This window comes from Mustela erminea, chromosome 9, assembly GCF_009829155.1.
Source record: "Mustela erminea isolate mMusErm1 chromosome 9, mMusErm1.Pri, whole genome shotgun sequence".
NCBI lineage: Eukaryota > Metazoa > Chordata > Mammalia > Carnivora > Mustelidae > Mustela > Mustela erminea.
The window spans coordinates 57,313,859-57,338,644 of NC_045622.1; the positions used below are offsets into that span (position 1 = coordinate 57,313,859).

Sequence of the window (24,786 nt, forward strand, 5' to 3'; positions counted from 1 at the left end):
ACTTCAGGCAAGCCTACTTGAGCATGTGGTCCAGGGCTAAGGAAGGCCAGGGTGGCCCTGGCCCCAGGCTCCATTACCATTTTCTCTGGCCCAGATTATATTCATCCATTCCTTCAGAGCCTCTCTGTTTCCTCTGACCCCACCTGGAACTGCATGGGCTGGGGAGGGCTGGCTTTCTGAGGCCCAGAGCTGGAAGGCCCCTGGAACTCTTCCAGCCAGCATCCTTGGTGTTAAGAAAGCAGATTAAATCTCAGAGCAACACAGGGAGTCCTTTGGAATCACCCAGAAAATCAGTGATAGAGTTGGGTTGGGAGCTTAGGACTCTTGCCTCTTAATCTGTGACTTGCTCTGGAAGGAAAGGGGCCAGTGAGACCAAGCAATCTGACAGAACTTGATGCCTGAATCAGTGTGGAACAGAATGGGAGGCCACAGGTGGGAGGACAACCTCCCACCACCCTGAGCCCAGCACGTGTCAGGCCACAAGCGGGGAGGGTAGGGGATGTTCTGCGGTCCTTGCTTGGGTGGGGGTGGAGGGGCAGCAGTAAGTACCCCTGGGCCCAGACCTTAGCCAGGCCCTGTATAGGTGAGCTGGGCTATGCCGTCCTTTATAGCAGGGAAGTCTGGGAGGCCAGTGTGGTGGAGGCGGCAGCGGTAGCGGCCACAGCTCTTGGCATACTGCAGGAAGCGAGGTGCACCCGGGAAGAGCACGTGGTCAGCCAACACAGTGGCACCAGCTGGCAGCAGGGCATGGGCCTCCAGCAGCTGCAGGTCCCGCAGGTAACATCGGGGCCGGTGTGCCAGGAGCACCATGTCTGCCCGGTTCAGCTGGTACTGGGTTCGTAGGCACGGGATCACCTCCTCTGAGCTACTCACAATGAGCTCCACCTGTGGGGGAGAAGGAGCTAGAGGTGAGGGTGGGAGAGACTGTTCTCCCACACCAGACTCTTGCATGATCTGGCTTACTTTACGCCAGGTCCTGGCCTAGGACCCCACAGGTGTTCACACATTTCCTCTATCCTCAGAACAAACCCAAGAGGTCAGCATCAGTATTGTGATCTCCATTCTGTCAGTGATGAAGCTGAGATTCAGGGAATAAGTGCTTTGCCCAAGGTCATAAAGCTCACAAGGGGTAGACTGAAGGTTTGGACCCAGATTTGCTGAGCTCCAGAGACCTTCCTCTTAACTGCTCCTTTGTCATCCAGCAGCAAATGTGAGCAAATGATGTGGAACAGAAGGGCAGGAATTCATGCATCACCCGGGGTCACAGTCCCCTATGTGGAGCTGCTGCCTTCTCCTAGGTGGGATTCCCTTACTGGAGAGGCCTGGCTCGGGCAAGGCTGGGCATGGGAGAGAAGAGACAAGGGTCTGGGAGGTGGGGGCTGACCGTGCGCTCGTCGAAGCCAGCCAGGCGGATGAGTTTTTCAGCCACTGCTGCCATGCGTGGGTCCCACTCCACGGTGAGAAGGCGGCCCCCGGGTGGTAGGGCACGGGCAATAAGCAATGTGGAGTACCCGCAGTGGGTGCCCAGCTCTAGCACGGAAGCAGGGGCCCTTTCCTCCACCAGCCGCATCAGGATCTGACCTGGGGGGAAAGACGGCTGTTGCAGCAGTTGTGGGAGACGGATGTAGGACCCCTGACAGAAAGGGATCTCAAATGCCCACCTGCCTCACTGCAACCCCCAACCAGCCGGGGTCTTCTCAGACTATAGTTCCAGCTGCCCCACTGGTCCTCTTCCCCCTCCAGGCTTGCCTCCTTCACTCTCTTCTTCATACCACCCATCAGGCATCTTTCCAACAAACAAATCTGACCCTTTGTTCCTTGGTTCCTATGATCCTCAAGGACTTTGAGATTGAACTTGAGATCCTCAGCCTGACATTCAGGACCTTCTTGGACCCGATCCTAGCCAATCTTTCCAGTTCTTCCCATCTGTAGCCTGTATCACAGCCCTCCCATACACTGTGGCCAGAATCAGCCAAGTCAGTGCTGGCTCATTCCATCATGCTCCATTAGTATATGTGGCTGGTTTTGCCCCTCCCCACCCCTGTGTTTATCTGCTTGGCCAAGCAGGAAGCAATTCTAGGCTGTGTGTAAGTGTTGCTTCGTCCAGGAGGGCTCAAGTAGAAACAACCAACAGAAACCTTTGCTAGAACTTCCCAGTTTCATCCCCCCTTGTTTTATTCATTGAATATCTTTCTAACCTTGGAATTTGAAAAATTTCTTCAGACTCTAAAAGCACTTGTGCCAGAAGCTGGGATTCAGACAAAGCCAGGCAGCTACCCTGAATGGGATGTGGGAGACTCCACGGTGTGGGGAGAAATATTTAGGACAGGTAATTACAAAATTATGGGTTATGCACTGTGATGGTTATTCCCTTTGTATTATGTCTCCTATGAGGCCAGCATTTGTGGCCTCTGCCTCCTTTTCCCACCCAGCACCTAATACAGGCCTAGTACAAAAAGGTGGCAATAAGTGTTTGCTAGATGAATGAATAACTTTGCCTAGCCCTCTCATTTAGAGAGGGGAAAAAAGAGCCCCAGAGAGGATCAGGAACCTGCCGAGGGCACCCAGTAGGCAGCGGCAGATCCCAGACCTTCCTTACCATCTTGGGGGTGCTTCCTAGAGCAGACGGTTAAGGAACACTGACCTTTGACAGGCCCCATGTGGCCCAGGTACTCGCAGTGGCTGCTCCAATGGTCCAGGGTGGTGAGGATGTGACTGGGGTCCCCAGGCAGGGCATGGGTGAGCACATAGCTGAAGGCCCGCTCCTCAATCCGCAGCCCTGAAAGGCAATCTCGGAGGCTCCGCAGCAAGACCATACGCACCAGCAGTCGGAAGTAGTGCCGGTACCGCACCAGCAATGTCACCACCAGGGGCAGGAAGGCCAGTGCGATGGCAGGGGACATAGTCCCTACCAGGACTGGGTGTGAAGGGAGGCAGGGAGGGAAACCCACACGCATCATTGCTTGTCATTTGTATTATCTCTATATTTTAAAGACCATAGCTCAAAAGACACTTTTGTCCAGAGTCACATAGCTGAACTGGGATTTGAATCTGAATTGGTCTGATTTCAAGCCCATGCACTTTCAAGGACTTCACGCTAGTCTATGTTCTGCTCCCACCCCCAAGCCACCTCTTCCCACTTCTGCCCCTTGGTCCTATCTTTACCTTGCTTCTTCTACCTGTTTCTCCTCATTTCCTCATCTCTGGACTGCTTTCGCAGACCTCCTCTGAGATATCCTCTACCCTCTTCACCCTCTGTCTTTTCTTCTCTGACCCATTAATGTAGAGCAAAAGAGCACAGATTTGTAGTCAGAAACCCCTTCAGGCCCTATGTGCTGCCTTAATAGAGGGCAATCAAAATACTCCATAGGGTGTTAGAATGAGATTTCTTCCCACCCCTCCATCTGGTATTCCTTGAGGGTGGGAGGAGTCCTTGATCCTATATCCTCTCCAGTCCTGTTTCCCCTCCCCTGCATTCAGCTTTTCTGTTCTCCCTCAGAATTCCTTTTACAAGTGTAAACACACACAGCACACAGCCCCCTCACTTAAGCCTCTTCTTCTTCCTCGTCCCCTATAGGGGTAAGTGCCTTCTCCTTTGGCCTGCCCTGGACCATCCTCCCTTTCCTCCAGATCTGCCCCTTGTGAGGCCCCTGGTGATGGTGGGGACTGAAATTGAAAGTAAGAGTGTATAAATGGATGTGAGTAGGTGAGTGATAGTGAGTTTGAACTGATGTGCTTGGGAACCCACACTCAAGAGCCCTGCTTACCTGGGCTGGAGGCTCCTGCTTGGGGACGATCAGAGCATAGGAAAGGAGGGGGAGTCCTTGGGGCCAGAGAACCCTGAGGTGGGCTGAACCTGCTTTCAATTATTGATGCAGAGTTGCTGCTGTCACCTGAGACCTGCAGTTCAGGTTACTAGCTGCAGGAACAAGGTGGGGCTGACTCTTACACTTCTCAACTCCTGAAAAAAATGTACCGAACTTCAGGGTCTTGATCTGAGGGGTAATAAGAGCTACTGGGTTTGGTGACCTCTCTTCTAACTCCTTGTATCAGGACAACAGGGCATGGTGTGAGCCAAAGTGAATTCAAAATTCAAGTCAATTCAAAATTTAACTTTTTGCTAAGCAAATGCCAGGATGTGGGTCTCAGAGGGGAGTCAGGTCTTGCCCCCTTCCTCCAGGAACTCCAAGTTTGAATGAAGATACTGATCCAGAAATGTAGAATAGACATAATGCAGTGCTCCACAGACACAGGGACTTTGGACTGTTTTGTGAACTGCTATGTATCTTGACAGAAGGGTGTGTGGCACATCAGAAACAGTAATTTTTTTTAATATTTTTATTTATTTGACAGATCACAAGTTGGCAGAGAGAGAGAGAGAGAGAGAGGAGGAAGCAGGCTCCCTGCGGAGCAGAGAGCCGGGTGTGGGGATCGATCCCAGGACTCTGGGATAATGACCTGAACCGAAGGCAGAGGCTTTAACCCAATGAGCCACCCATGCACCCTGAGACAGTAGTTTTTGGTAAGATAAGTGAAGGAATCAACATGATAAGAATTAAGCACAGGGACCGAGACATTCCCAAATAATGGGACTGAAGATGACAATCAGGAAAATACTGTTTGTAGTGAGGGTTGAAGACAGAAGACAGACCTGGTGGGGAGACAGTGTTCCAGGCACACGTGGAATAGCTAGGTCAGTTAGGGAACTGCAAGTATTTTCTTATGGCTAGTGAGGCATCACTCCAGTCATCCCTGCACTGCCACCACAATCACTACCAACCTCCATGACCCAGATGCTGGAATGGGAGGCAGGTGAGAGGGTCTGCAAGATCTTGAATGACATACGTGGACCTGTGTTCAGCGTCCAAGAGAAGCTATGGGATGGTTCTAAGAAAACAGCATTGCGTTAGATTACTGTGATTGCTGTAAAAAGGCCATTAAGGGGCGCCTGGGTGGCTCAGTGGATTAAGCCGCTGCCTTCGGCTCAGGCCATGATCCCAGGGTCCTGGGATCGAGCCCCCGCATCGGGCTCTCTGCTCAGCGGGGAGCCTGCTTCCCCCTCTGTCTCTGCCTGCCTCTCTACCTACTTGTGATCTCTCTCTCTGTCAAATAAAATAAACAAAATCTTTAAAAAAAAAAAAAAAATTGACGAGAAATGCCTGAGGGCAAAGCCCGTGAGGCGCTCTCTCTTTTCCAGGATTGAGCTCTGCTCCGGTTTGCGTAGGAATAAGAGCTTTTCTTCCAGTAAGTTTCCGATCCTCAGTAGGTGCTGAGAACTCCGTTGGGCGCCATACTCTTTAGGTGTCCACAACTGCGGGCTGGGCATCTGGGTCCAAAGTTTGTATACAAACATTGTTGTGCTCTAGAAGCTTGGGGCCTCAATCCCACATTATCCTAAATGGCATTTAGGATAGCAAATCATGATAGCATTTGGTATAAGTTCACTCGTTGCCTCAGAAAGGTAGCCTAGCAGCCACCCCACCACATAGAAGGAGGACCTCTAGAGCCGGTGGAAGAAAACGCGAGCTCCAAGAGTGGACAGAAGCTGAAGTCATGTGATCCGCCCCCCCCTTTCATCGCCTCACGTGTCTTGCGTTTTGTCAAAGGAGGTGGGCCTTCCTATTGGTTGGCGATGATCACGCGGTGCAGGCGGGGCCGGAAGCCAGTATTGCTGCAGCCGCGGCGCGACTCTGGGAAGGGATAGGCGGGGAGGCCGGTGGGTGCTGGCTGGATGCAGCCACGGGTCATGTGACCGGAAGGGCTCCCGACGGACGCCGTCCCTCCTCGGCGCGGCCTGAGTGCCCGGCCCGACCCCGGCCATGGGGTGCTGCTACAGCAGCGAGAACGAGGACTCGGACCAGGTGCGGCCGCGGCGGGCGAGGCTCGGGAATGAGGGTTGAGAGGCTGGGGCGTGGGGCCCAGAAGAAAACCTGCAGAAGAGCAGGAGTAGGGCTGCGGGGTTCATATAGTACGGAGGCCGGGAGGGGACAGATTACAGAGGGGACGCCTGCCCAGGCTCCTACCCCTGTTAAAGCCCCAGCTTCTCCACAGTCTCCGCAGTGGGGTGTGCAGGAACCTGTCTATCCCGCTCGCCCCACCCCTTTTATCTTATCTCACCCTTAAACCTTTATAGCGTTTAGGTTCTTCAACCTCGGTCTCTGGGAAACACTGCCTTCCTAGCTTTCTGTGCCTTTTCTGTGCTTGTGTGAGCGGGCTTTGTGAATCCATTCTAGAGACAGGTAAGCTGAGGCTAAGAGTTCATTTCTCCTGACATGAATCAGGAATTGGTATAGGATCTCAGCCCCTGGGTTGAAGAAGTAAGGTCACTGCTGGTTTGTGGTCAGAAAAGGCCTCTGGAAGTAGGTGGCATTTGGGTTGGCCAGCGAAGAATTTGATAGAGACAGTGAAGACATCGAGGCATGTGGGAAGTTATTTGGGAAGCTACAAAGTGGGTTTCCGCCTTGACTGGATTGGATTAGGGAGGCAGGATGGGGAGCTCAGTTTGGGCTGCCTCAGTGCAGTTTTTGCTTGGGGCCTGAAGGTTCTTTCAGCTAGAGAGGGGCCTGTCTTGGGAATTTGACTGTAGATCTGATCCTTTTGCACAGGGACTGGGCTGAGAAACCTGTGCAAGTTTTCAATTCTCCCTCTTCATCTTGGTGCATTCTCACTTCTCCCCACCTTAAACCTGCCCTGCCTGCTTGATCTCCTTTTAGGAGTAGGGAGACCTTCCTGAGGATGAAGTCTCAAGCTTTTGGCCACTCACCTTTTTGATTGTCTCTAAGCCTGGATTCTACATTTCAACACATTCTAGACACAGGATAGAAAAATTTCAGCAAGTAGCCCAAAGTCTGGTGGGGAAAATGGTCACAGAAATGGATTTTGTTACTGGTATTTGGGAAGTAGGTCTTTCCCCAGTGACTCACATGAACCTACTTTGGGTTAAGGAGTTAAGGTTAGGAAAATGTCATTTGTATAAGAAGTATGGGTGGCACCTGGGCCTCATTAATTTCCGAAACACTCAGTGAACACATACTCTTATTTCCTATACCTTATATTAGGCATACCTCATGCCCACTACCCCTCACTTTATCCCAGCCTCCTAGAGGAGACAGTATTCCTGCCTACTGGGAAAACTGTGGGAAATTGTGTCCTAAAGAGTAAAACAGACTCTTGGAAGGAATGAAGGGTTCAAGAAGGGGTAGTGCCTTCTAAGAAAGGATACCAGCTTCTAGTTTGCTGCTCTCCTAATTTTCACCTTCTTGACAGACTCCCACTTCTGGTTTTAACCCCCAGAACAGTGCTCGATCTGTGCTGGGTGATTTAAGGCCTTGTGTGGCAAAAGTCTACGCCAAACCATTCACTAAGAGTCCCTCTCTCAACTCTTGGGATAGGCCCCTCTCCCACTCTTATTTCTGCTCCTTTATTTTAATAAAGAATGTATGATACACTTTTCAAAGGCCTTTATAGTTCTTTCATTTGATTTTTGCAAAATGTTTTGTCCTATAGGTACAGATTGTGTATTTAATGGCAAGAAGAAAGTTTAGAGAGACGAAATGGTTTAGCCAATGATACAGAGCTGAGTAGTGCCGTAGCTGTGGTGTCTTGATACCAAGCCATGTGCTTTATCCATTGGGCCAAGCTGTCTCTTTCAGCTTTGCCCATAGTAGTCATGGGCAGGCCACATATATGTGTCTGTGCTAGGGTAGCCGGTGAAATCCTGACCCTTGGGTTGACACTGACTCAGGGTGTGAAAATCCCCTCCATGCTGCACTTGGCCTTCTGTGAGAGGGGGAAGTGAAGTTATTTTTCCACTGTGATGAGGGTAGCCTGGCCTCTTCTGGGAGTCTAGGTGTCAGGAAAACAACATTGTTCTTGAAGAACCCCTGATGGGGGGAAAACTGCCCTGTCCTGCAGGAAGATCTCTCTGAAGTAGGGCTGGGGGAAGGATGACACACAGGAAGCAAACTCAGGGTTCATTAGGGAGCCAGCTTTCCTTTGAGATAGTTTGATCTCTGGCAAGCATTTTGTCTTTCTGGCCCTTTCACACTTAACCTGTGTTTTGAGGAGGAGGGGCTGTGTTGAGGAGTTGGGAAGTGATAGGGCAGAATCCCACAGCCCTTGTCCTGTGTTGTTGGGAACTGGGGACACGTGGGCAACCTAGGCTTTAGAACAAAGAGTATTGTGAAAAGGCTGGGCCTGCCTTAGGGTGGGGCAGGCCAGCAGGAGGAAGTGGCCCCTCTATAAGGAGCGCTGTGGCCAGGGGAGCCAGGAGCCTGCAGTGGGAAGTTTTGTGGTAGGAACTGAAAGTGGCCTAGAGTGGAGCGCTGGTGGTCTGGCATTGAGAGTTGGTGAGTCAGCATTAGGCAGGATGGGCCCCTTGTCCTTGGCTTTGTCCTGGGCACACTTGCTCTTTATGGCTTGGATAGATACCCAGCAGGTCTGCTTATCCAATTTGTAGCTGACACAAAGCCAGCGGAAATTTGCAGCGGATGGGCTCAAGGCAGGGTCCTATTCAGAGAGATTGCAGTAGATGAGGATGAAGAGAAATATACACAGAATTGTGAGGGACCAGGGAGACTTGGTCTGGCCCAAGGTTAGTTCTGGGGGCTGTGATGATCAACATAGGTGACTGAAAAAGCAGAACCACACTGCTAGAGGTGTGCTGGCATGGTAGGGAGGGAGCAGCTTCGTTGTCAGGTCTGGCTTCACCAGGTGCATCAAGTTTGGTTCTGGGAGTGGTGTATGAAGAGAGCATGAGAGGAGAGTGTACACTTGAGAGAAGAAGGGACCTGCCCTCAAGAAGGGGGCACAGTGGGACTGTGTGACCCAGAGGCTAGGACTCCTGTCCTGACATTATACGAGGAATAGAATTGTCTGGGGGATCTCCTGACCTGCATCAGGCATTAGAATGTTCTGTGAAGCTCTAGAGGTGTTACTGGATACATGCTTTGTGCCTCTCTCCATCTTCTCAGGGCCTCTAGGACTGCTTGGTTCCACTCTGATTCATCCCAGACCACCAACTCAGCCGAGCTCCCAAGGGCAGGCAGGACTGAGCCTTAGCTGACATTCCATACACTTAGGATATTTCTTGGTGGTTAAAGGTCAGAGGTGGGCTGAGAGGAGAGCCCAGGAAAGGCAGGTGTTGGACTAAAGTCTCTAGGGCCTACTTCTCCCCTTTGGCCTCTCCTAGGACCGAGAGGAACGGAAGCTGCTGCTGGACCCTAGCAGCCCCCCTACCAAAGCCCTCAATGGAGCTGAGCCCAACTACCACAGCCTGCCTCCCACTCGCACAGATGAGCAGGCCTTGCTCTCCTCCATTCTTGCTAAGACAGCCAGGTGAGCACCACAGGCCCAAGCCTGAGCAGAGCTTCACCATCCATGTTAAAGGATGGGATAGAGGGACTGGGTGGCCCAGGACAGGGGGGATGGGCAAGGTCAACGGCTAGAGGTGCCTCTGGGCCCAGCCCTGCTCCACTGGGCAGGCAGGGATACTGGTGTCAGATAGCCTTGGAGTCGGCACTTGGCAGGGAATCCTTTGTGTCCCTTTTGAAGCACCTGTCATGTTCCCTCTGCCTGCTCTCCCCAAAGCAACATCATTGACGTGTCTGCCGCGGACTCCCAGGGCATGGAGCAGCATGAGTACATGGACCGGGCAAGGCAATACAGGTGAGGCGTGGCCCCCACTGAGGCTACTTGGGCTCCTTCCTGCCCCTTCACCCCTTACCCAGCTTTGGAGCCTGAGCCGCAGTCCAGGCTTCTTGTTTGGGTGCAGTGCAGGAGACTGACAGCAAATCCTTGGTACCACACAGATGTTCATGTCAGCCCTGTTTGCCCCATGGCCTGCAGGGGTACGGAGGCTGAGGGAGGTGGGCCTGGAGCAAGTCGTGGTGAGCGGAGGTGCCTGTCACCCTTCTTCTCTGGCCTGAAGGAACAAGGCTTGCCTGGGCTGGGCTGGGCTGGGCAAAGCAGACTGGTCTGACTGCGCACTCCCATCCATCCTCTTGGCCAGCACCCGCTTGGCTGTGCTAAGCAGCAGCCTGACCCACTGGAAGAAGCTGCCGCCGCTGCCGTCTCTCACCAGCCAGCCCCACCAAGTGCTGGCCAGCGAGCCTGTCCCCTTCTCCGACTTGCAGCAGGTGAGCCGCCCATGGGCCCGCCCCTGCCTACCCTTCCCTCCAGGCCCAGGCTGTGGCAGAGGGGTCACCTTCTCTGTCTCAGAGGCAGTAGGGAGGTGGAGTTAGGGAGCCTGGTAGCTCGAGTACCCAACTCACTCTCACCTCTTGTACTTTGTATATTCTTGTTTCTACCCTTATTCTACCGCCCCCTCTCCTTGTTCTTTGCTGTCTGTCCCATCCCTGCCTTCCTCTTTGGCTTCCTGTCCCCCACCATCCCCTCCTCTCTTGCCACCCAATCTCCCTTCTCACTGCCTCTCTCTGTTCCTCTCGTCCCTGGCCCCTCTGTCCCAGGTCTCCAGGATAGCTGCTTATGCCTACAGTGCACTTTCTCAGATCCGAGTGGACGCAAAAGAGGAGCTGGTTGTACAGTTCGGGATCCCGTGAAGAGAGGGATCCTTGGACAGCTCTGCTCTTCTCTCCACCCCATCTCCACCCTGCCTCCCCTGGCCCCCAGCCTTACTGCGGCTCTCACAGCACCCTGACCTGCTACTAATCACAGAGAAGAGTGTGGAGGAGGAGAAGAGTGAGGCCGGAAGCCTCAGCACTTGAGGACGGAGCAAGGGAGGGCAGAACCATTTGGGACTGGCGTTCAAAGCCCTGGCCAGGGATGGGGTGGGGATCAAAAGGTTAGGGCCTAGTAGGTCTTCACTGTCACTGGGAAGGTGGAGGTACCACTGTGAGGGTGATCCCTCGGGGGCCTGTGGGGGCCCTCTTCCCACCCTTTCTCTTGGCCTCACTCCTTTCCCCCCTCCCTGACTTGGTGCTCACATGCACCTCATGAGGGTTTATGACCAGGGTCTGGACAAGCTTGAATTTGAATGAATTGAGTTTGTATTTCTAGCACCCTGGGTTTTTACATGTTTGGGGTTTTGGGGTTTTGTTTTGGTTTGTCGCCCTCGATAAAGGAAGTGTATTCATCTGTGTGCTGGTTGCAGCCCCTCTGTCCTGCCCACCACCCTAGTACTTCTTCTGGTCTGTGAGCAGCGAGATGGGGCGGGGGGCACATCTTCTAGGGCCATTGAGAGGAATCCAGGAGATAAGGGTTCAGAGTTCCCAGGTCTTAGCTGGAAATGGCCTGGGCTAACCTCAGATTGGATAAGACTGCTTGTCCCTTCTCCAGTGAATAGTGTCCAAACTGAACAAACTGGAATCCAAGGCAGCTGTCACTGTTGGGGGCCCTGCTTCAGGTGCAGTGGAATTACCAACAAGCCCAGGGTTGAGGGGTAAAGGCAGACCAAGGATACTTGATACGGAGCCAGCAAGCCACTGTTTTCAAGCAGAAGATTCTATTTATCTGATGAAATCTCAAGCAGAACACCAGCATGTAGAACAGAGTGGAGCTACTCTGATCTGATTGAAGCGGGGGGTCTAGCATCTTCTCTGAGGTGTACCCACAGAAACTTGGTGCTCTGTGAAGCAGCTCTAACCTCTATCTGAACTGAAGAGTTTTTAAAAAGGGGGCCCAGAGAGAAAAGGTAAGTTTCTCAAGACCATACAGTAAACCAGGTCAAAAGGTCTACATCCCAGGCCAAAAGGCCTTTCCCTCCTCTGCCTCCCTCCATTGGCGAAGTTAAGACGGGAGCTACTGACTATTGCCTGAGGCAGAGGACATTTGTACATGGCACAGGTGACTTCACATCTGCTCAACTGCTCCGATTGTTTATTGTTAAACCAAATTGACTGTCTTCGGCCTTTAGGACTGCTGGGGCCCTGGAAGCCTCAGAGTGCATTCTGCTTGATCCGGACCTTCTTGGGCTTGATGTTCATGCGTTTCCACACTTCAGCTGTGGCACGGTCTGCTTTGGTGACCCCGCTGAAGTCGAATGTGGTGATACGGGGCAGGGTGCACAGCACATACTGCCTGTGGGGAAGACTTGGGCTGGGGGCCAGCCCCCCACCAGAACCTCCTTCCCCCTCCACCAGCTGCTGCTCTCTCCCCTAACTGCAAGGAATGGAGGGACCAAAGGATAATTTGGGGAGAGACAGAGTCTCCCCTGATGGATAGTAAGACATACCTAAAGGTCGCCACTCCCTTCTCTGCCCTAGCATGGCAGAACACTGGTGTTGGATTTCTTCTCTCCCCACCTCCTTGCCCTCAGGGGAGCTCAGCTTTGGGGTCAGGGCACTCACCTATACCCCTTCTCTTCCTCTATGGGATTCCCGTGGAGTGTCAGGCTCCGGAGCCGTGGGAGGACAGCCAGCTTGTTCACCTCTCCCAGGCGCTGGATGCTGTTGCCGTGGAGATAGAGTACACTGAGGTTGAAGAAAGTTGTCAGGACCTGTTGGGGAGGGAAACCGAAAGCCAGGGTGGGCAGAGCCCTGGATTGGTGCTCAGGACTGGTGGGCAAAGAAGGAAGAGTCTGGGAAACAACTTGCTTTCCAGTCTGCCACCCCCCTGCAGCCATTCTGGATAACTCTGACCTACTTGTTGTTTAACTCTGAATGGGTACAGGGGTACCATGTTGGCACAGAACTGTGCTCTGAGGCATGGGAGGTATGGACCGGCAGCCTAGCACAGCCACTGACTTGCCAGATGACTAGGCACTCCTGCTCCCCCCGAGCCTCAATTGCCCCTACACTGAAGACCTTTTTAGCGTTGGAGATCTAAGATTCTTTCACAACAAGGGACAGGGATAGCATCTCGCCAGGTACAGAAGAGAAGCTTTCAAATTTACAATTACAAAATTACAATCTACAACCCAGGGAATCATTTCCAGCTCATGCTCTAGCTGCTTTTTTCCTCTGGTAGGGATCCTGGACAAGAAAAGGTCAATGTGTTTATTTCTTAAAACTTGAGTCTCAGTTCATGGAAAATAAGTGCTGTACTTGATCTGTCTCTTCCACAGACAAACTCTGCACAAGGCACAGTGGGTGCCTGATAACAAAGGCTGTTGTGTTTTTGGAGCCTGCTACATGCCATTTGGCTTTCCTCACAAAACCTTTATGTTTGGTGGGAGCACATGCTCCTCATTTTTTCAGACAGGGAGACAGATTTTGAAAGGTGGGGTATCTTGCCCAAAGTCCTACAGTAAGAGACAAACCTAGGATTTGAACCTACGTCTGTCTGAGTCCATAGCCATGTACTTGGACAGCAGCCTGCTGCTGCACTACTTCCTGAAAGACGTGGGAGATGGAGAGGCTGGGGGTTGGACAAGTTGGCGTCAGGCCCACCCTGACTAGATCACAGTGCTGGGGACTCACAGGGTCGATGGAAGTCAGGTCGTTGAAGGACAGGTCGATCCAGGCCAGGTTCTCTGGATGCTCCAGAAGCAGTGAAACCACATGGCTAAAGTCTCTCAGGTCATTGAGGACATTGTTGTTCAGCCACAGGGACTGGGTCAGTGACTTCCCTGACTTTGAGTGCCTTAGTGGTCGTAGCCCTGTCCGTGGCTCCTCGCTCAACAGGTCTGTGGGGACAGTGAGACGTGGGTTATTGTCTCTGCTTTTCTGCCTTAGGGGTGGGAAGGAACAGAGCTGGGAGGATTTACAGCCTGTGCTAGAGCTGGGGGTGCTGGCAGGACCATAGCCTCATGATTGAGTCTAGTATCACTCCCACAGGCCCCAGGAGTCCAAGTAAACTTGGACTAAGGGTCAAAGACTTGCCATCCCAAATTCTTGGTTTGCATCCCATGGTCCTCTCATGTCTGTTCTATCATTGGGTCCTCAATATGCCACCCCTTTTGGGGGTGTGGGAGGCAAAATCATTCCCACTTTATGGAAACTAAGAACTATAATTGTCAGACTTGACCAAGATGATTATAGCACAAAATCTAGAATTATCCACTGGTAGAGCCTAGAGTATTCACTTCAGTACAACACCCTCTGATGTCCCTCTCTCGAATTACTGCTAAGCAACTGTGTATGTGCCAGATACTGGATGTATAGTGGTAAAGTTCTGTGCCAAGTTCTGGATGAGTAACAGGGTAGGGATGAGGCAGATTTTGTGCCTTGGAGGAGCTCATATAGGCAGGATGAAAACAAACTGGCAATGTGATAGTGACGGAATCATAAAGAAGGACTCTTCTGGGAACTCAGGGAAGTCGAAACCAAGATGGAGTTCAGTGGATTAGGAGACCTTAACCAGGCAAAGGGTGGAAAGGGTGAGAGGCACCCAAGCAGAGGCACAGAGGTGGGAAAGGGCATGTATGCACATACTGTGCAAGGTGGGACATGGAGTGAAAAGCCAACAAGCCTTGAAAGCCAGGCAGAGTAGTTTGGACTTTTTTCTGTAGGTGACGGGAAGCCATTGGAGGGTTAAAGCAAAGGGTGATCCAAATCTTTCATTGCAAAAATATCATTCTGAAGCTTTAGTGTGGAGATGGATTAAAGGGAGTGGGTGGTACTGGAAGACCAGTGTGGCTCTTTCAGTCATCCAGGCGAGAGGTGAGAGGAAGAGAATCAGCATGACTTCGTGGTTGACTGGATGTAAGGGTAAAAGAATAGTCAAGGGCAGTGCCCAGTTTCTTACTTAGGGGACTGATAAGGAATTAGAAAAAGACAAACTAAGGTTGAAAAGGTGAGGAGTTTAAAAAAAAAACAAAAAAAGCTGAGTTCAGCCTTGGCCTTGGTGTATACCTGAGGCTCCTGTAACAAAGAGGTGAAGAAGCCAAGCAGGCTGTTGGATACCAAGGTCTGAAGCTCCGGAGATGGACGAGAATCATTAGTATAGAAGGTGTACAAGTTAGAGAAATTGAGGGGATTCTACACGGAGAGTGAGGGTAGAGAGGAGGGGGCGTCTATTAAATAATGATGAGTAATGAGGGAAGGACAGGGAGGGAGAACCACAAGAAGATAGTTTTTACAGATGCTCAGGGAGTTCATAGTTTATAGGAGTGAATTTCAAGGAGATAAGGACTGAAAAGTAATTTTGGCAACTCAAGCCCTTGGTGATCCTGGTGAAGGCGGATACAGTGAAATCACAAGGGCCTGGGGCCAGAAGCTACATTGGACTGAGTTCAAGAGTAAACAGGTTAAGGAAATTTAAGCAAGTAGTGTAAACAACACCGGCAGAAAGTTCGGCAGAGGAGAGAGAATAAGGAAAACAGGGATGTTATAAACCATCTGTGTAGCTACCCCCCCCCCAACCCTTTCTGACAAATGAGGTCCGGAGAGGCTGGGTCCTGCCCAGACTCACAGTGGCAGAGTCAGAACCAGATACTGGCTATGGCTGAGGGGACTGTATATTTCCTCTTGCCCCAAGCCTCTCATTACTTGTCCAAAGCTGCATCCAGGGAAGATAGTAGTGGATTTGCTGAAGCTGGCCGCTGCCTTTCACTCCCCTGAGCTCTTACTGGACACACTTCCTTCTACCTCCACCCAGTAGTAACTTCCTCTCCTCCTCAGCTGCAGGTCAGCCAGCATCCACCAGATGGCTCTCTGCCTTAGTGCTGGAGTTAGCAGGAGCTACAGTCACGGCCTGAGGTTGGGGGGGGGGGTGGCAGAAGGGCACTGGAGCACAGTACTTCAGCTTGTGAATGAACTCCTAATCCTGCCCCTGGCCCCAACATACCCTGAGAACTCCCAATGAAATGATACAGCTGAATAAAAGGGTTAAAATAAACCCACATATAGATTAGCATCCAGCCTGATGAGGCAATAGCTTGAGGAATGCCATACAGCATGGGCAGCTCTCCAGCTCAGAAGTAGCCACTGGTGGGAAAACTTAAGGCTCTGGTGCCGAAAACTTAAGGCTCCCATCTGGGCTGCCGATATCAAGAGTGGAATGGGGTATCCCACTGCTACAGATTTGTTCCCTTCAGATTCCACCAGGATACTGCATTGCTTAAGGATCTGTTGAAGCTGCCTAGTTCAGAGTAGGCCAAGGCAGGTCTGGAAAATGGAGCACAGATATTAGTGCCCAAACAATTGGGGAGTGCCTAGCCCCAGGCACACCGGAAAAGCATTATTCTGTCTTCTATTTCTGAAGGGTTGCCACACGACTTTTCCATGTTTCCTTAGAGGGTAGGAGTTAGTTTGATAACTTCCTCACATCATCCCTCACCCCATAATGGAAGGGATTGGTAAGTATCTCATGGCAGACTCCCTTAATACTGTAGGTTCATGAAAAGTCAGAGGTCTATGGGTTGAATGTGGTCTAGAGTCGCCAGCATTTCAGAATCTATAATCCATCTACTGATTACATTAGCAAGTAGTCTATCAAGTAGTCCCAGATTCTTTCCACAAGCTCCGGGGAACCTGAGGGGACTGGCCTTTTGGGGGCTGGATATGCTTCCCCTGTTCCCCTCCTTACAAGACACAGCAAGGAATCTGGCAGGTATGTATACATGTGCGCTTACTAAATAGTAGATGCTCAGTAAATAACCATTGAACGAGGGAGCCGGCATCTGTATGGCCCATGGTTTGTGCTATGGAGTTACCCATGGTTGTAGTGGATGTTTTCTCCCCTCATTAAGAAGGTTCCACAAAGCGCAAAGCAGTGCAAAGCTCTATTTCCCCACTCAGAGCTGGGAATTCCCAGGGTAGGCAGGAGCCATACTTCGTCACCTGCCACCTCTCATACAGGACTATCACAGCTAAAACCCTTGTGAATCACAGACTACATCAGAAGTGATGCTATGCACAATAAATAAAGATCACAGTGGGTCGGTGTGTGCTCCTGAGAGAATATAAGTTACCACTGTGGCTGGTGCAAACCCAGTAGTATCCCAAACTCAAGCCAAGGCTTGTACCTCCTGGATAACTATTTGCCTTCTTCCTGAGCTTAAAAGTAGCCCCCAGTTGCCTGTGAGGAAAAAACGAAGCCAGATCTGGGTCTAGGATATATGGGTGCCAGCATGGGTTCTGTGAGAGCAGATGTAAGCCAGATAGCAAAAGCCAGGGATAGAACTTCCTTGGGAAGAAGCATCTTCCTCTGAGAATAGGATACTGCTAAGAGCCTCCCTGAGCCACCTATTTCCAAAGAAACTCATTAATAAAATGGGAATGAGCTTGGGCAGTGCTGGAAGCTGCAATAATTGTGGGTGATGATGGAATAAGCTTGGGTAGGCCTGGGATAAGCATAAGGTATTTACTAATAAATATTTAAACTGGAAACATGCCAGTTGTTAATAATGAGACCCTGCATGTTTTACCAGTGATCAGAATAGGCTTGTGTCCCCAGAGGAGATAGGATTCTGCCTGTGTTTTCATTCATTTCTTCCTCTCTTCAGGTAAAGACAGGAGAATAAAACCATTGGCTAATAAACTGGTTTCCCACTATTCTTCACCCGACTTTACTGCTGTAGTGGGGATTCTTTTGAAGGTGATCAGTTACCCCTTCCACTCCTGCCACCTCCTTACCCCCTACTCCTCTCAAAAACGTCAAAAAAAAATCTGCAAGCACACAGGAAGACTCTCTTTAGGCTCTTAAAAGACTGGTCTCTCCCTAGGGACCATACCCAGCCTGTTGCCATGGTGAGTGGAGTGCTGTGCTCTGTGGGCTGACCTTGGATCACGTGGATGCTTCGGAAGGAGTAGTCAAGAGGGGGCTCTTGCACCGAAGTGTTCATATAGTCCTGTCTGCTCATAGCTCAGGCCATCATTTGTCAGGTGTAAGCACTGGCCCTGGGAGTCCGGGTTCAGCCTGGGGGTGATAAGAAGGACTGGTATTCCAGGTACAAGGGGCTTAGGCTTCCAGGTAACCCCAGAGCCCTGTACCCTTGCTTTCTGCCCTCCACCACCCCAGGCTTGCCTGGCTGCATTTCTATTTTAAGATAGTAATCACCATTCCTTGCATTTGTAGGGCACTTTCTACTTCTCAGAACACCTTTACATCCCTTAGAGCTTATTGATAGTTGTAACACCCATTTCTGCTTTCCACACGAAGAAACTGAGACCCCAGGGTAAAAGCACTTGCCCAGAGTTAAGCCAGTGAGTCAGTGTAGACTGCAATCATACACTCCTGAATCCTACACTGAGGCCCTTTGTGCTACTCCACAGTAGTTACCATGGAGGCTGCCTTGGTACCTACACTCCAGTGACATCAACTGGGCTATTCTATTGCTTAACAAACCCGGAGGGCCTGCATTGGACCTGGTGTCTGACAGCCCTTTGCCAGTCCGACCCAGCGGGGGATTTGCTACCTTCTCTGTTCAGCTTGTCTGTCAACCCCACTTCTCCATCCACAGACCCTACTTTCGGCCACATGCCAAATGTACTCCTACGTATATAAGCACCTACACATCAAACCAGAGTCTACCTCATTCACTCACCTGTCACCAATGCCTGAAACTCCACCATTAGGGATTCATTCCTTTGGGTTCAGGGATTGTTTTCTGTTAAAATGGAAATACCCCTGAGAGGGGTGAACACAGTGTTATCAATTGTCTTATCAGATCCTTTCCAATTGGTTAGCTCAAGTAAAGCTGAGAAATTTCCCAGAGGCTGGGGAAGTGCGAATACTACTCACCTGGGAAGAAGAAAGCTCAAAACACACTTTACCAAGGGGTTTTCTATGTGACAGGTACAAACAAAAGACACATAGACTGACAAAGACATGTCCCAGTCAACCTCCCCTTCCTCACTTCATCCATTGCTGTCGTCACCTTTGCTCACTACTTCACCTGGTTCCCAAAATGATTTGAGGTAGTTCGTAACAACACACTCAAAACAGGATGATTTCTTAGAGAACAGAGCTGTCCAACTAAATATAATGAACACTGCAAATGTAAGCCACATATATAATTTTTTCACATATGTAATTTAAAATTTTCTAGTAGCTATAAGAAGAAAAGTCCAAAGAAACAGGTAAAGCTTAATATATTTTATTTAACCCAATATATCCAAAATAATACTCAACATATAATTGCTATTAACAATGGAGGTATTTTACAGAAGCTACCTGGCAAGTGCACAACAGCTGCAGGTGACTAGTGGCTACCAGACTGACAGGGCAGATGTAGGAAATGGAAACCAAGGAAGAGAAAGATCGGAAAGTAGATTAAAGGAAGACAAAGAGATGCACCACAGAATTAGGAACTGGCCTATGTTATCTCTGAAATTCCTGACAGCCAAAGTAAAAAAGGAAACCTCAGGATATGCAGTTCTTACCATTTGAGTCAAAGCAGCAAATAGATTGTATGCAGAAAATGAGATCCACACATTTTCTTAAAATGATTTCTCTTAAAAACCGTGGACTTGATAGTGTATAATTCCACTTAAGCTTAATAGAGTTTGACTAATTTTTTGTGATTTAACATGTACAGGAATGGAAAGTGAATGTCTTCCTCTCAAAAAGCAACAGTCTCAACTGTGCTTTGTGGAAGTGCCACCTTGAGTCACTTCACAGTTGAGTTCTCTGTCAAATCAGGACTGGCCTGGTGGGTACAGACTTAATTAGGGAGACTTGCATCTTTTCGGTATCAAATATACAGACAGACAACAAAGAACACACACTTTTCTGGAAATAGAGGAACCTGGCTTGTGTTCTCCCCTAAACAGAGAAGCCCATTCCACCAGAGCACCTACAACAGTTTTGATGCCTCTGAGCAAGACTAGATACTTTTTTCAAAGTCCTGGGTTGGGACCCCAGAGTTCTGCACTACTGGACATGGATTTTAGCTTAAAATATTTAAGGGCAGAATTTTACTATTAGTTTCCTTGACCATCAGAGAACCTAACTCACTGCAGTTCTTAAAAACTGACTTTGTGTCATACCAACTCCTGATGTATTTTTCTGGATGAGTTAGTATTAAAAATGCAGCCCTCAGTAGTTTAGATAAATTTGCCAGTTGGAAACGGTTGTTATTCTTCTCCATTTCAATAGTAGCCCAGGCTGTGAGCTAGCACTGTGTCTTATTCATCATCTGACACAGAACCTGGCTTACAACAGGCACTCAAGAAATGCTTGTGGGAGGAATGAATGAGAAACTGCCAAATACAAGGCTTTCTGTTTTGCTAGTGTTGATGGTAAGCTGCTCTTTCTAACAATTGGCTCCCAGGTTCAGCTTTTTCAGTCCACACCTCATTCACAGTAAGAAACTCAATTCAATTCTGCAAACATTTATGGAGTGCCCGCTGCCCTATGCCTGACCAGAAGGAATGAAGCCAAGATAACAAATAAGAGAACCCTGTCTGTCATGAGCGCAGAAAAGCCTACTAGGTTTCCATTGATTGTGGCAAACCAGCCTGCATCCAGTTCTAAGAAACAGCTGCCTACTTAGTGAATATTCTCATGTTTTAATACTCAGGCCTAGTATACCCTCTTTGATGAAGTCTGTCTTTCCAGATAAAATTGATTGTGTTCCGTGGTAGATTGATTCCCTTGATTATTCCTATTCCAGGTCTCCCTGGTATCTATTTTTTTGCCCTATAACTCTGTAGTTTTATTCACTGTGATGCTGGGCTCAGCCACGTGACTTGCTTTGGCCAGTGGATGTTAGTAAACATGAAGCAAACAGAAAGCTTAAAGAGAGGGCTTGCCCTCTTGCTCTTTGCCTGTGCCAAGAGAAAACGGCTACCTTACTGGAGGGATGTGACAAACATATGCAGGTGAATTATGTGCAGAGAGTTAGTGTTCCCAGCTGAGGCCATCCTAGACTAGCCAATAGCCAGCCTACACCAATTCAAAGTTCAGGATAGTCACAGGTGCCTGCAGATACATGAATGAGCCCAGCCAAGACCAGAAGAAACATATGGCTGACTTAGAGACTTAGAAGCAGTAATACAGATCATAAGTCACTATGGTTTTTGGATGGTTTGTTATACAGCAATAGCTAACTGATACATAGCCCTACTGTACTTTGAATAAAGTTTTATCAAAGACCGTTTCCTCATCTAATGGAGACAAACCTATCTTGAGAGCTATTGTATGCCCTGCAGCAGGTGCTAGTACTAATACACTGAAGCAGTTGTATTATCTATACTCATTTCTTTTTTCCCTTTTTAAAAAAGATTTATTTATTTGAGAGAGAGCATGCACATGTGAGTGGGAGGAGGGGCAAAGGGAGAGCATATCAAGCAGACTCCCCACTAAGTTGGGAACCTGACGTGGGGTTCAATCCCATGACCCCAAGACCAAGACCTGAACTGAAATCAAGAGTCAGACACATGACCAACTGAGCTACTTAGGCAACCAACCCCGGAACCGGATACTTAACCAACTGAGCCACTTGAGCAACCAACCCCCCTTCCTAAAGTAGGCTCTATGCCCTGTGTGGCTTGAACTCATGACTCTGAGATAGAAAGTCACACACTCTACTGATTGAGCCAGCCAGGTGCCCCTGTACTCATTTCTTTTTTCTTTTCTTTTTTTTTTTTTTAAGATTTTATTTATTATTTATATGACAGAGATCATAAGTAGGCAGAGAGGCAGGCAGAAAGGGGGGGGGCGGGGGAGCAGGCTCCCTGCTGAGCAGAGAGCCCAACACGGGGCTCGATCCCAGGACCCTGGGACCATGACCTGAGCCAAAGGCAGAGGCTTTAACCCACTGAGCCACCCAGGCGCCCCTGTACTCATTTCTTTATAAACTACCTCCTGTTTCTTCCCTGTAAGCTCAAGGCCAGGGACAGAAGTCAGAATTATTTCTCTCTTCCTACCATTACTCTGTACTGAGGCTGGCAAAGAGTGTGTCTTCACTAAAGTCTTGATGAACAAATGGATAATAGATAAATGAAAAAAATGAATTAGTGTCTTCAGGTGTCACATGGGTATACCTGGCTGCTGGGTAGAACTGACAAAACCTTGTTGCTTTTCTCACTTCAGAGCCTTGTTTGTATGCTTGTTTGTTTGTTTTTGCTTGTTTGTTTTTTAAAGATCTTATTTATTTATTTGACAAAGAGATGGAAAGCACATGGAGGCAGAGCAGCAGGCTCTCCGCCGAGCAGGGAGCCTGATGTGGGGCTCAATCCCAGGACCCTGGGATCATGACCTAAGTCGAACGCAAATGCTTAACTGACTGAGCCACCCAGGCGCCCCAGTGGTTGCATTTCTTTCTTTCTTTCTCTCTCTCTCTCTCTCTTTTTTTTTTTTTAAAGATTTTATTCATTTATTTCACAGACAGAGATCACAAGTAGTAAGAGAGGCAGGCAGAGAGAGGAGGAAGCAGGTTCCCCCGAGAGCAGAGAGCCTGATGTGGGGCTCGATCCCAGGACCCTGGGATCATGACCTGATCTGAAGGCAGAGGCTTTAACCCACTGAGCCACCCAGGTGCCCTGAATTTCTGGAGTCAGTCTTTCCCAGCTGCTATTCTGCCTCATGCCCAGTCAGATCCTAGTGCCTTCCTCATCGGTCCAGACTGACTTGACGAATGACAAGTTTAGAGGCATACTTGTCTTGTTTTGGAATTTTTCCTTCCCAAATTGGAAATATCTTCTACTGGTTTTATTTTATTTTATTTTATTTTATTTTATTTTATTTATTTATTTATTTATTTTTTAAAAGATTATTTATTTATTTATTTGACAGACAGATCACAAGTAGGCAGAGAGGCAGGCAGAGAGAGAGGAGGAAGCAGGCTCCCCGCTGAGCAGAGAGCCCGATGCGGGACTCGATCCCAGGACCCCGAGATCATGACCTGAGCCGAAGGCAGCGGCCCAACCCACTGAGCCACCCAGGCGCCCTTATTTTATTTTAAAAGTTAATATGATAGCTAAATAAAACCAAACAACATAGAGAAGTACATCAAGTAGAAACTAAAAGTCTGAGTCTCCATCTGATCAAAAACATGATTAATATTTGGAATTATAACCTCTTAGAAGGGAGATATACAAAATCGTGTATATTTTTAAATAAACATATACTATTTGTAAATGTATTTTTTAAATTCTACTTTATAACTGGGATAATGGACATAACTGTGTAAATTTAGATGTACAACATATTGATATGATACATTTATACTAAATATGGTTGCCATTGTAGTGTTAGCTAACAATGTACTTTTTCTTTTTAAATTGTAGATTCATCCTTTTCTGAAAACATTTTTTAAAGATTTATTTATTTATCTGAGAGAGAGAGAGAGCATGAGCATGCCGTCATGAGTGGAGGGTGGGGTAGAGGCAGAGGGAGAGGGAGAAGCAGATTCCCTGCTGAGCAGGGAGCCAGATGCAGGGCTTGATCCCAAGATACTGATATCATGACCTGAGTCGAAGGCAGTTGCTTCACTGACTGAGCACCCATGTGCCATGTGCCCCTAAACTCACCCTTTTTAATAATTGCAGAGTATTGAATAGAATTTGTGTGTACCCCACTTCATTTAGTTAAGTTTAACCAGTCCCAGTTGATGAAAATTTGTCTTCAGTTTTTGAAGTTACTAACAATTGTAATTTGATTTGTTGTTAGCCTGTTTCTTCCCTCTCTACTTACTCTCAGGTAAGTAGTAGTATGATGGCACAGGAATAATCAGATAAGAATATCTGAGGAATAATCAGATAAGATCTGATAGGAGTCTGAATGGCCTGGCCTAGAGAGGGTTTCTGTTTATGGGCTATAGGTGGAAGAAAAATCAAAGTGTCATGAAAAGTCGGCCACATAATCTAGTGTATTCTGGGAGGTTTTATTCCCAGGTGCCACAGGGAAGTCCAAGATTCAACCTAGCTGCTAACCTGGGGCAGTTTACTCCTTGGAACAAGTTCTTAAACTAGACAGGCTGTAAACTCAAGTTAGTGACTTGGCTGGAAACTGGCAAATTGGGGTATGGTCCCAAGCTGTCACCGATTTGGTGTGTGGCCTTGGGCAAGTCTCTGTTCCTCTTTGGGTTTCAGTTTTCCAATCTGTAAAATGGGGATAAATATCCTTGACTCAAAACTCAAAAGAGAGACTGAATGTGAATGAGCTGGGTAAGTTGCCTAATATAATCTGTCATGAAGACTGTAAAAGGAATCAGACTCTAACCATAGAGCTAGGAGAAGCGGACCATAGGGGAGGTGTAGGGAGAAGAAGTAATTTAGGGACAGAACCCCTAATGCGTGTGTGTGGGCAGATGCTGCTAACCCTGAGGAGGAGGCTGTACCCTGGGATCTTCCTTACTGTAAGTAAAGAGACAAGTCAAGCCTCATACATCTCCAGTATTAGGGCGTGCTCTAATTCTCTAATTCTACTTCCATGTCTTGAAGAGGTCTCAGTTCATCATCACAGGAAAAACCAACCCATTTTCTGAGGGTACTTCTTATCTCCCACTGTCAGGGACTTGACGCAGCCGTATTAGGGGGTCCCAGGTTTGTGACAGGAGATGTTCTTAAGCGCCCCCAAATCCCTGTGGGTATGTATCTCGTTCCCCTTCCCTCCCCCCGGTCCATTCCGTATGGATGTCTTGTCTTGCTCATTGTGAAAGGGGGAAAGGGGTGTGTGCGGGGGGTTTCTCAGGTCCCCGAAAAGGAAATTCCTTAATCTCTCCAGAGAGCGAATGGTTCCCTAGAACGACTTTTCTGTTCTCCCGCCCGACTCACCCGCAGTTGCTTTCCCTCCAGCCTCGGCGTCCCACTACCTCAGCGCCAACTCCATGGTAACTAGCCTCACCACCGCCTCCCCGCCACACTCCGTAAGTGCTACGGCTATGCCTACCGGGAGCTGTAGTTCGCTAGGGGCGGGGCTCCAAAGCCGCGGGACGTGCTGGGATTTGTAGTTTTCTTTTCTCTCAAGTCCCGGCCCGGGTCCGGAAATAGTGACACCCGT

The 24,786-nt window shown here is 49.1% G+C and overlaps 2 protein-coding genes across 2 annotated transcripts; one reads left to right on the forward strand and one right to left on the reverse strand.

Moving 5' to 3' along the window:
* Positions 1 to 24,669, reverse strand: LOC116599615 (transmembrane O-methyltransferase). The gene is given in 13 exon segments (XM_032359569.1): positions 1 to 885; positions 1,385 to 1,581; positions 2,645 to 2,908; positions 3,745 to 3,785; positions 3,894 to 3,900; positions 4,576 to 4,592; positions 7,355 to 7,370; positions 11,967 to 11,974; positions 12,306 to 12,454; positions 13,377 to 13,582; positions 17,620 to 17,757; positions 18,386 to 18,468; positions 24,561 to 24,669. Coding segments are annotated over 11 exon segments (1,308 nt in total). The 5' UTR covers positions 17,702 to 17,757; positions 18,386 to 18,468; positions 24,561 to 24,669; the 3' UTR covers positions 1 to 564.
* Positions 5,674 to 11,098, forward strand: LAMTOR1 (late endosomal/lysosomal adaptor, MAPK and MTOR activator 1). Its single transcript, XM_032359565.1, has 5 exons — positions 5,674 to 5,861; positions 9,191 to 9,336; positions 9,589 to 9,666; positions 10,010 to 10,136; positions 10,467 to 11,098. Exons 1-5 carry the CDS (start codon positions 5,820 to 5,822, stop codon positions 10,557 to 10,559), a joined length of 486 nt encoding a protein of 161 aa, XP_032215456.1. The 5' UTR covers positions 5,674 to 5,819; the 3' UTR covers positions 10,560 to 11,098.
* Positions 24,670 to 24,786: the final 117 nt, after the last annotated feature.

Excerpts from the sequence above, each read along its gene's own strand:
- LAMTOR1 (XM_032359565.1), top strand. The coding sequence starts at position 5,820 with ATGGGGTGCTGCTACAGCAGCGAGAACGAGGACTCGGACCAG. Across the intron at positions 9,337-9,588 it reads ATTCTTGCTAAGACAGCCAG|CAACATCATTGACGTGTCTG; the intron begins GTGAGCACCACA and ends CTCTCCCCAAAG. Across the intron at positions 9,667-10,009 it reads GACCGGGCAAGGCAATACAG|CACCCGCTTGGCTGTGCTAA; the intron begins GTGAGGCGTGGC and ends CCTCTTGGCCAG.